The sequence below is a fragment of the Artemia franciscana genome, unplaced genomic scaffold (genome assembly GCF_032884065.1).
Source record: "Artemia franciscana unplaced genomic scaffold, ASM3288406v1 PGA_scaffold_30, whole genome shotgun sequence".
NCBI classification, from domain to species: Eukaryota; Metazoa; Arthropoda; class Branchiopoda; order Anostraca; family Artemiidae; genus Artemia; species Artemia franciscana.
In genome coordinates, this window is record NW_027062662.1 from 2,404,321 (window position 1) to 2,416,732 (window position 12,412).

A 12,412-nucleotide genomic window follows, 5' to 3' on the forward strand; every position below is an offset into this window, starting at 1 on the left:
GTGTAAGGGGGGGGGAACTTCTCAGGGATTTTAAAAACACAGAACTGAGTCCATATTCGTAATAAATGTACAACATTTTCCGATCATCAACTTTTTAAAAGAGCAAGTTATTTTCTTAAGTCGTTATTTTAGAAGAAAAGACAAAAAAAACTTCAGTTTCACCTCGACCGATTTTGCCCATTTTTTATATTTTTCTGGCTCGAATGTTACCAAAATCAAAACTGTTGCAATTTGTTTGAGGTATCCCCTAAAATTAATTTAGATTGACTATTATAGTTGAGCTTTCACCATTTAAACAATTTGAACAAATCAAAATAATTATAGACTGGACTTGTATCAAACCTAAATTGACGAACAACTTAGTAATTACGAAATAAAGATCAATAGTATTGCTTATGGGCAGAATGAATACCGCCCAAGCTTTGGGCTAACTTCCTATATAATATTGATGGCCCATGCCAATGACATATGCGAAGATGGGACATGACGTTGTATGCACTTGAACCGCAAAGAATACATTAAAGACGTGTGGATTACAGATCATTAATAGAAAACATAGCGAGTGACATTTTCCTAAGGTTACGGTAGAAGCATTTAGAGCAAGAAATCTGAAAGGCATCTAAAGAGACGAGAGTGATTTTTGTAATAAAAAATTAGAATTAATGTTTTCAATTTTGAGCAACTTTTTCATTTTTGAGAAAAATCTCCCAGCTTTGACTTATCTCAGAAGTAGGAGAAAAACTAGTCTAATAGTACAAATCGATTCAGCTCAAAATTGTGCATGATTATGTGAACGAACCAATTACAATTTAAAACATTTTAAGACAGTTTTTGGGCCCTTCTACATTCTTTGGTTTATAGCCTCAAAACTTTAATTTCAAATCCGAACTGCAACCAAACATTTGAAGGGAGAGGAAGCCAGACTATATTAATTGATTTGCATTAATTTTTTTTTATCCACGAATGAGTTGATAGTTCAACTTAAATGAAATTGTAACATGAGTAGATTAGGTGCAACACTGCTGAATGACAACTCATGGTGAATAAAGTAAGAAGGACAGTGAAAATGGAATCTAATTGTTTTAAGCTATTTAAGCGGTAATCTATTTAACCATTTTGTTGTAAAAAGTAACTTTTAATGAAAAAACATATACAATTATGCAGTTTTTGGTAGCAGTGGGTGCCAAATTAAATAATCAATTCATATATTTTTTTTTGTAACTTGTTTTCAAAATTGACATAAAAAGTAGAACATAACTTTTTTTCTTTTTCTCGAGAATCTATCAATATAGGCTAAGCCAAAACAAGGGGAACCAGACGGTTTGGGCATCACATAACATACATATCAGATTGATTTAAGTTATAAACAGTCTGATACTGTCTCTGAATCTAAGAGCAAAACGTGTCTAATTAGGCGTTTCGAAACTCTTCCAACTTGAACCCAAGGCTTTCAACATTCAAGGGTCTCTAATTTCATTGGGACAGCCGATTAAATTTTTTTAAGGGGTTGGGAGGAGGATCATACACAAAAGGGAGGATTTTCATGTTGTATTATTGCACTGCCATCAAAAGTACATATACTAATAAAACTTGGTAGGAGTTGAACATTAAGAAATGGTAAAAAAATGACTCGCAAATATATGTGACCAAAATACGAACAAACAACAGTACAAGACAGTGAGTTGAGGAAAACAGGTTTAAAAGAGGATAAGGGGGACAAATTATCAACAATATGCTAAAACACAAGACCAAAAAGTTTAAGAAGGTGTACCTTTCTTTAAGGCTATGGTATCCTTTGGGAATCAGCAATTATTAAATTTGAATCATTATGGACAACAAGCATTTTTAAATTTAACTAATTACTACTACTAACAACTCACCTCAGCACCAAGCTGCCAACACAGCATATAGCTCCGCACGCCCCTTCTTCATCCTAATTTATTCAGAGCCTCCCTCTTTACACCCTCCCAGGGAATTCCCATTTCCTTTAGATCCTTCTTTACGACATCCTTCCACCAACCGTGAATGATTGCTTCCTGTTTAGCCCAAGGAGGTTGGCCAAAAAGGAGGCTCTTCGGTAATCTTAGCGTTGTTTATTCATTTTTACCTCCCAACTGGCAATGTTGAAAAAAATATGGCTCTTCCCTAAAAGCTTCATAGTCAAAAGAAAATCTCAGAATATTGCATTTATCAGATACGAGTTAGACCTAAGATGGGCCAGGAGGGACAAAAATATTTAATTTTGATACGCATGCTTCTTTCAATACAAGTACTTGGCATTTCAAATACATTCAGCTTTGATAAAAAAGGTACCTTCAGCTTTTTCTGAATATCTGCAGCCGATATCGGTGTTGTTGATGGAGATTTAGCTCTCGGGGGTGAGCCTGTACTAGGAGCTAAGACGACTTCATATTTTACACCTCCTTTGCTCTTTTCTTCTCCTCTGATTTCAGTAGCTTTTGATTCCATTTTTGGTTGATGAACAAGTACTGGTACAGCTGAAAAAAACTTGCTCTTGTTAAAATTTGAAAGAGCAATCTAATGCTCTGTCTCTGAGTTCAGATGTTTCATGACTATCTTGAGGACTCCCTCCTCTAGTCTTAAAGATGTTCCTTGAAAACAAATAAGTATTTTTGCATAAAAGTAACCGCCTGCTATAAAGCCTTTCTTTCATTCATTGAATATTTTCTAAAAAAAACTTTAAGAGGTTTTGACAACTACTATGACTACAACTACAACTCGACTAAATTAATTTTCGGCCCTAGTTTTGTGTGATTTAAGGATTTCACTTAATTATCAACAAAAATATTTAAGACGAAAAATATAAAGAGTACCATGTGATATACGCACATTTCCAATAAAACCAAATTTAATTCAATTAGAATCATCAAACTAAATCCCCTTTTAATACTAGAATCACTATTCCACAATCAAATTAAAAAGAACCAACAATGATATATATAAAATATATAGTGCCGGGAGCAGGACGGCTACACCACTGGGCCCAGGCACTGCTATGCGGCATGCTTGTATATATCGGTTCTCATTGTCACTTTTCTTCCAACTGCATCCTCTTCTTGATGTCAAGGCATCACCATACCTTCAATACAACCACTCTAGGAAAATAACAAGTTATTCTCTAAAGTTGTGACCTATTTGGGTCGTTTGTGGCCAGAAATGTCTATATTCCAGTTTTAAGAAAAAATCAAGTGGCCGATTTTGAGATCGGGCCCCGGCGTCACTACGCGATAGGCTTGGGTATATTGATTTGCATTGTCACCTGTCTTCTAACCACAGACATTATGAGCCTCTTCTTGATGTCATAGCGTCACCATAGGTTCAATAAAACCACCTTTGGAAAAATACAAATTCTTCCTTGAAGTTGTGACCCATTTAGATCGTTTTTGCGGCTAGAAATGTTAATTTGCCAGTTGTAAGAAAAAATACTATGCAGCCGATTTCGAGGCTGGACCCCAGCACTCAGGACGCTTGTATATGTTGATTCTCGTTGTAAGTACCAACTTTCAAATGAATCACCTTGTTTGCTACTCTTTCCCAGGAAAATGGAGGACTCCACAGGGAATACATATAATGTTGAAGGGTTAAAATGACTTGTCACTTTCATTTTTGACACGTTCTGATTCTTGCTGTCACTTATAATTCTCGCTGCCGCGTATCTTCTAACCACATGCTTCTTTGGTCTCGCTGTGGCATACCTTTTACCGGCATATTTCTTTGTTCTATGCATTCATTTTTTATTCTTTCTGCTCCTCGTTGTTGCATGTCCTTTAACTGCACATTTCTTTGTTCTTCACTTTTGTTTTTGACTCGTTTTAATCCATGCTGCAGCTTATCTTCTAACCGGATATTTCTTTGTTCTTCACTTTTGCTTTTCACTCGTTGTAATTGTCGTTGACGCAAGTATTGTAACTATATTCCTTTGTTCTTCATTTTACATTTTTTTTCAATACCCATTTCCTTAGTTACTTGAATTGGTTTGTCACATTTGAAGGTTTAGCATTTTCATTTGTTCTCTATGCATTACTAAACCGCTTAAGAAGCCTTTTGTAAATAAATTCATTACACTTGGTATTTTATAGCTAGCTATGTTCCTTTTGTAACCTCTAACCACATATTTCCACTATGTTCTACTTCTGTTCACATATTTCTTTGTTCTCACTATGGCTTATCTTTTAATTGCATGTTTCTTTTCTCTTCACATTCATTTTTAATTCGTTCTGCTCCTCGTTGTCGTATGTCTTGTAACCGTATATTTCTTTGTTCTTCACTTTACTTTTTGACTCCTTTTCATTCTTGCTGTCGCTGATCTTCTAACCAGACATTTCTCTGTTTTTTGCTTTCAATTTTGAGTCGTTGTAAATGTCGTCAACACAAGTATTCTAACTGTATATTTTTTTGTTCTTTGTTTTCGTTCATCATTACTTCCGACATTATTTCAATACCCTTTACCTTAGCTGCTCGGATTGGTTTTGTCATATTTGATGGTCTACGTTATTCTTTGTTCTCTAGGCATTACAAAACTACTGAACACTTTTTGTAAATAAACTCATTACACTCGGTATTTTATATTTAGCCATGTTCCTTTTGTAATGTTGCATGAATCATAGATATGTACAAACGATACAATCACTCCTGGGAGGGAAGTGATGTAATTTATTCTCTTGAAATGTGCTCACAAATATGACATCACTCATATGAAAATTTTCCAAAATTAAAGCTCTAAGAGAATTTTCTCAAACTCGTGATCTATTTAGCTCGTTTTTGTAAAACAAAAAATCCCAAGATTCCATTTTTCCGAAACATTTTTGACAAGTTCTTTTTCTTGCTGTCGCTTGTAATTCTCGCTTCCATTTATCTTCTAACCACACATTTCTTTTCTTGCTGTGACATTTCTTTTAACCGGATATTTCTTTTTTCTTCATTTTCCTTTTGAATTCGTTCTGATCCTCGTTATCGTATGTCTTGTAACTGCATATTTCTTTGTTTCTTTCTATATAGATCGTTTTTTTTAAAGCCAGAAAATCTAAGGATGTCAATTTTCCAAAAACAAACAAAAAATGGAGCCTTTTTCAAAAATAAAAACATACATAAATAAATATACAATTACTGCCCGTTTGAAGGGATAAGATACACAGCCCAACATAAGAATCTGGAAAGAAGCTTCGAATTTTCATCTCTATTTCCCTATTCAGATTAATGAATGATTTTGGGCTTTAGAACTGTTTCTACTCAATTAATATGACAATAAATCTTAGTTATAACAGACGAGGTTCAGGAACTCTTAGAATTCTTGCGCAATATATTGATAATTTTGGGTGAATTAAATAAAGAAACCAAACAGCCTCCATACTGGGCAGATTTTAGGTATTTTGGCATTGTTGTGACCAATTTTGGGCACTTTCCAGTAAATTTGGGTCACAAATGTAGTGAGATGATTCCATATTTATGGAACCATCTCCATATTTACAATCCATATTTACCTTTGAGGTATATAAGAACAGAGAGTACTATAATGAACCCGTTGCTGGTGAGCTACCATTTCAACATTACCATTTCATTGGCGTTTTCATCATAGATTGTTAGCCCTTTTCAAAAAACTTCCTATTTTAATTAAAAAGCCCCCATTATTTAGTAAACACTCTTAAAAAAATGGGACAAACAGTCAAACTTTAGCCTAAAGAGCAAGGTATTGAGGAGGGAGACACCTTTCATAGATGGAGGAGGCAACCCTTCCCACACGGAAGTCTTCTTCGGCGAAAGTTCGTCCAACATAAAGTAAACCCCCCCCCCCTCGTCAAATTCCCTTCAGAGTCCCGTCATTGCTGAAAATCCTCACTCCCTGCAAAAATGCTTGCAGACAATTCAGCTTGAAAAATTTTCCTTTGCATTCTTTCATTTGAATAAGACTTTAATCTCTAATCGATTTCTCGATCTTGAATTCTGTGGAAACTATTTCCCAGAAATCAAAACAGCGGAAAATAGCCCCCAGATAATTCCACCAGAACATCTCCACAGGAAAATTGGCAGAGGCCATAATACTTTCGGGACAGCACAAATGTTTTCAATAACTTAGTATTTGTTATTAAAATATTTAATGCTACTACTACTACTACTACTACTAAAAATTCATTGCAGCACCAATGACCACCTGAGGTCATTGACAAATTTGGGCTAAATATTTGCATATTAGAGGGGGGAGGGGTCAAATATAGCGGGTATGTATGCAAATTGTGTTAGGTACAATTATTCTGCATTTTATGAAGTAGGAATTATTTTCTGACTTCAAACTATCCAAATACTTTACTCCCCCCTTTTATGTGCAAATACATAGCCCAAATTAAATATTTTCCATCTATTCTATCACTGGTCTTTGTCTTGTCTCGCGCTAAGCTGAAAAAAACTAACAAACAGATCGCATTGTTCTCGAGTTTTACACAGCGTAAACTTGAGTGAGTGGCGCATAATACACAGGTACCAAAATTCCTTCCTCCTACTGAAATAAAATTCTCAAATTTGGAAAGCCTTATTTTCCACGGGTGGCTATTTTCCAGGAGGGGTATTTTCCACGGGATGGGGCGGGGGTGTTTTATGGGATGTATTTTCTGTGGGGGGGGGGGGGTTAACACCTAGAACCATAAGGAGGATACCCTTCCACAATACCTCGCTCTTCACGCTGACGTTATTTAGAATTTTCAAAAAGTGTCTTATTTTAATTTAACAAACCTTGTGTTTCAGTTTTTGTCCGTTCACTGTTTTTGTTTTTGTTCATTTTTGTTCAAAGGATTGGGATTCAAAGCTGTTCTTAAAATATCTTTAATAGTCAAGACAGTAACACTTTTATGAAATTAACAAGTTAATGAAATTTTAAGAGGAAAAACAAGGTTTTTAACTAAAAGTAAGGACCCATTTTAAAACTTTAAATAAATAAAATTCTTCCATATATGAGTGGGCTTTTCTTTACGATAAATTTTGACTATCTTCTCAATTCTTTTAAGAAAGACTTAAAAAAATTAGGACTGCTTAATCAGAATAAAAGTTTTGTCAAAACAATAGAGACTTTAGTTTAAAGAGAAAGGGATTTAGAAGGGTGCAGCCCCACTTATATATGGACTAATTTTTTGTCTTTTTCAATGTTTTTCTGCACCTTCAGTTGAAAAACCTTATTTTTCTAAATCTTAATTTCTTATTGCTAATCAATCATGCTGGAAAATCCAGCTCCCTCAATGTGGTTTCAGGCACCATCCCTTGTCCCCACTCTGCACCCACTGACACTCTTTCATAACTAATGATTGGAAATTGAAAAAAAAGCTTATTGTTCTTATTAAATGGCCATTCTGCTTCAGAAGTTGCTCTTAAAAAATTGGGACAAAAAGTCAAAACTTACAGTTAATTAAAAGTATATGCATAGTATAATATACATATACTAAAGTATACGTATACTATATACTAAACTATGCTAAAGGATACGTAATAATTTATGTCCATTTTTAAGTATTGATGTTGCTCCTTTTTGAAAAACTTTGTTAAAAGATTTAATTTCTAATTGTTTTCAAATAATACAGGGAAATGTGGCTCCATGAAAAACTCCTTCTCCCCATGGAAAAAATCCACCATGGAAAGCTGTTCACATAAAAACACCCATCCCCTCTGGAGAAATTCCCCAAAGGCAATTCCATTCTAGCTCAAAATTCCACCCAGAAACTTCTTGCAGACAATCTCAGGTGAAAAATGTTTCTAGCACACTATCATTTGAAAAAGCCTTCAGTTTCTGATTGTTTTTAAAACCATGCTGGTAATCTCCTCCGTGAAAAGTTTCCCAGCAAAAAGCCAGCAAAAGGGTATTTTCCAGCAAAGTTTTTTTTTAGGAGGGAGGGGTACAAAAGAAACTTTTAAAAACGCATGAAAAAGGTGAAATTGATATCTACTCCCTTATGATTTCTGGGTTTATGCTGTTATTATGAAAGTAAAGAATAACATTAAGCCCCAAAATGAGCAGAACCTATTCCATACAGGAGGGGGATTGCCCCTTTCTTGTCCAAACCTCCACCTCAAGGTCTTAAAAACTTTGAAGTGTGCTCACTAGATCAGAAATGGAGAGTTCTAGTTCTTTTTTTGAAGTCCCAATCCAAAAGGATTGGAGACCAACCAGCAGCATGGGGGTGATATTTTTTCTAGGGGGGAGGGTATTTTTCAACATTAAAACTTAAAACAAACAGAAATTATTCTGTATATAAAAGGGGTTGTCCCCTCCTCAACACCCTACTCTTTACACTAAAGTTTGACTCTTTCTCACAACTCTACTTATTAAAACAATAAAAAACTTCAGCATAAAGAGCAAGGTGTTGAGGAGGAGACAACCCCTTTCACATCAGGAATAATTTCAGTTCGTTTTAAGTTTTAATGTTGTTCCTTACTTGCAGTGAAAAAAAAGTTTTTGAATTAACGCTTGTTTTAATTTTGACTCACTGCACATGAATAATTAAAATGGAATTTGCATTTTTTGGCTAAATGGCTTTCTCATAGTTTTGATTGGACGATTTTGACAAAAAATGGTGGGGGAGGAGGCTTAGCTGCCCTCCAATTTTTGGTTACTTAAAGAGGCAACTAGAGCTATTTATTTTTTTACTAACGTTTTTAATAGTAATAAATGTACATAACTTGCAAATTAATACACTAAAGTGATTAGTGCTATGTACAAGAATAATACTGTTGTGGTTAAGGTAGGAAATGAGGTTAGCAGCTGGTTTTGTATTAAACCTGGATTTAAGCAGGGCTGTGTTCTATCCCTCTTTATATGGATCATTTTGTAGAACTTTGTCTTAAGGAGCACAGGAAAGGCAATGGGAGACCATGGAATCAAATGGAGAGGAAAAACTCTCATGGACTTGGATTTTGCTGATAATTTTAAGCAGCCTAGATGAAAGTATGAGCAAAATGAACAAACTTTTAGAGGTTTTGCAAGTTCAGGGCACCAGAATATGTTTGAAAATTGATAGTACTCACTGCTCAATCTTAGACCCAGCAGCTGCTCCAAGCTGACACAACAGAGGAAGAGCAGGGCCTTGGAATCAAGATACATTCCCAGCTAGTATACAAGTTTCATCAGTATACTCTCTCAGCTGTTGCAAATACAGGGAGATGTATTGGCACCATCAAAAGAACTTTTGTTAGCATCCTCTATGGTGTACCTGGTAATTGAGTTCGGTATGACACTGGCCTCCCCTTAGTTCAACAGAGATTAATAACTCCTTGAAAGTGCCCAACAGTATACCACCAAAACATGACATGACAGCACTCCCTTACAGTGAGAAGCTTGCACTATTAAAAAACAAAGAGGTGATACAATCACAGCATTCAATTATTTTAAAGCCAATCCTGCTTCAAGCCTTCTCTCTATCAACCCCAACTAAGGAATCTATGAAGACCCCCAGGAAATTTCATTACAAACTACTAACTACAGAGAATGACACCAGTTTTGCCCTAACTAATTTCCTATGCTTGGAATTCCCAAAGCAATCAAACCATCCAATCTCAAACCCTGAAGTAGATCAAGCTAGATGTTGGCAAGGACTACCAGATGTATCAAAAAGAGCCATCCTTCTATGCTTGCATAATCAAACTTAAGGGGATGTCACAAGAGTAAATTAATGAAGAAAATTATTTGGGCTAGGATACATCTGGGATCATCATCAAGAGGGGGGAGCATTGCTGGAATAGAAACTATGATATTTAGTAATAATATAAAATAATAAATATAATAGCATCAACTGTAAAACTCCCATTTAGGGGTTTATTGCAATCTTGGAAATGAGTTGAGCTGTATGATTGAAACTTTCAGAAATGTATCCAGAGCCTAAATGATGTTCTGGGAAGATATTTTGAAGGACCTATCATTACTACTTCTCCCTTCAGAGAGCACTAGCTAAGAAGATTGCAAAGCCTATTTAAATTCATAAAAAAATCAGCTTTAATTTAGGTTTTCAATCTTTTTTGTTTTTTCAAATGCAATCCCTACTATTCCAGAATAACTTTAAGCCTTATCATGTTCTTGAAGATATAATAAAGCATATACCCCCACTTCTTCTCTCTCAAGAGGGCATTGTACTTGGAGAACCTTAGCAAACTTTGTGTTGTAGAAATGAAACCAGTAAAATTCTAGTGTAGCTGCTTTTTGCAATCTTGGAAAGGGGTTAGGCTAGGTAAATAAAACTTTCAGGGATGGGTCTACAGACTAAAGCATTTCCCAGGAAGGTATTTTTAAGTACCCACCTTTACTCCTCCCTCTAGAGAGCTGTGACTTTTGATGACCTTTAAAAACCTTCATTTTATAAAAGTGAAACCTTGCAAAATAGATTTTCTGCTTAAATGAAGTGCAACAAAACTGTTTTGAGCTTCAAACTTTGCTGAATCTTAACTTAAGAGGTTTCAAAAATGTGCAAATACATTTCCTAAATTTCAAAAAAAAATCAATCAATATGGCTTAGAATTCTACTCAAGCAACAGGAATCACATTTTAAGAACTAAAACCAGAGAAAATTAAACTGATAACTGAAAATTAAGGTAAAATTATTTGTCAAAATTTCAATAAGTGACAGGTAATAGGCTACTTGTCATGTAGGCACATTTTTAAGATGTAGAAATCAGAAGAGGGTTAACATAGAAGTTTGGGAATAATTTCCTAAAGCATGTTTTTGACTCTGGATTTATTACTCAAAGTTTCATTTTCCTAACCTAACAACTTTCCAAGATAGCTAAAGTAGAATTTTACCCAAAGATTGAAAAAGGTCAATGTCCTCTGGAGGGAAGTCAGGATTGAGCAAAGAGATGGGACTCAAAACATTTTGTGCTTTATTTATGTAGTAGCCTAGATTTCATCTTTATAACACAAAAATAGAAAAGGTCAGTATCCTTTAGACAGGAAGGAGGAAATGTAGGTGCTTCAAAATATGGTAAATTTGTAGTTGGCTGTATAGTTTAGCTAGGATGAAAGTGAAAATTTCACTTGATAACTTTCATTATGCTCTTTCATAATTCAATATTTTATTCTGGGGCTAATTGCATCTTCAGTCCTTAAAGGGGCACCAAAGATATTTCTTTTTGTAACCACACAAAGAAGTTATCAACACTAGTTAAGGTATTGAAAAGTGGTTAAAAACATATCATTAGTTTATAAATAAGTTTTTCAAGAGTAATATAGGCCTGCTCACAAATTATTTATTTATAACAATTCAAACCTCATTTCTTAGGCCACTCAAACATTAACTGGGTAATTGTTTAGTTTTGTCACAAGCTGTCTAAACTAGAAGTTATGCTGCAAAGCAGCATAGTTTCTATACTATAGCATTTAAAAATACTAATTCTAGAAGCATATTCATTTGTGGTTAACCCTCTCCTCCATGGGGCAAACTAAAAATGCACCAATTGGGCTTGTTTATAGGTAACATTACCTATAGAGCAAAGCTTATTAGTCCATGAGCCCCCCAGGCAGCATGGCTCATGGACTAATAGGCTTTGCTCTATTGGTAATGTTACCTGTAAGCAAAATTGGACATTTGTTTTGTTTAGAAACAGCTGGCTAGTTTAAAGTTGAAAGTGAATGATCTTGGATATTAACATTAATGGACATGCAAGTTTTTTAATTATCTTTTGACTACCTACTATAGCCTACAGAAATTTCTAGTGATAGCTGGAATTAGTATTTTTAATATAATTTTGTTCATACTGTATAAGCCCAACTTTCCCTTTGGCTTTAAAACCCTACCCACTTTAGCCTATACATTTTTAGTTTGCCTCATGGAGGAGGAAGGTCAACCAAAATCTGATGCACTTCTGTAGGCCTAATTAGCATTTCTAAATACTATAGTATGAAAACTATGCTGCTTTGCAGCATAGTTTCCACTTTTGACAGCTTGTGATGAAACTAAACAATTACCACAAACTGTTTTCCTACTGTTTCAATTTAAGTGTGCATTTTTCAAATGCCATTAACTAGAAATACCCTAGTGCTGACTTTTATGATTCAAAATTTTGCCATGGACAATTCAGGTTATATATTTGCACATTAGGGATGGTGGTTAAGTTCATGGTAAATTTGCAGTGGGCTAGGCCTACATATTTAGCTAAAATGAAATTGAAAACATTATCAACTGGTGTGTTAATCTTCTATATACGAAAGAAATTAAAAAGATCCAAGTCTACCAACCAAATGACTTTATTTTTCTAACAAAAAGAGAAAGATTTACTCTTAAAAATTGTGTGTGACTTTAACTCCTCATGTTTTGTCAGGTCACCAGACACAAAAAGGCACTGCAACAATTGGCAAATCATTTTATATCAATAGCTATTACTAAACTAAGTGATAAAACTTATTTCCTCTGGAGTACCTTGTCAA

The 12,412-nt window shown here is 34.8% G+C and overlaps 1 protein-coding gene across 3 annotated transcripts in view; it reads right to left on the reverse strand.

Moving 5' to 3' along the window:
• The window catches only part of LOC136041604 (stathmin-like), a 50,087-nt gene that overhangs the window by 37,502 nt on the left and 173 nt on the right, over positions 1–12,412 (reverse strand). The window contains exons 1-2 of one of the 3 annotated variants that reach the window (XM_065726311.1): positions 12,264–12,411; positions 2,314–2,498 (exon numbers count right to left, since the gene is read on the reverse strand). In XM_065726311.1, the coding sequence (XP_065582383.1) occupies positions 2,314–2,498; positions 12,264–12,348 (270 nt within the window). In that variant the 5' untranslated portion in view covers positions 12,349–12,411. Of the gene's footprint in view, positions 1–2,313; positions 2,499–12,223; position 12,412 lie in introns of those variants that run through there. The other 2 variants (XM_065726312.1, XM_065726310.1) reach the window with 2 other exon arrangements.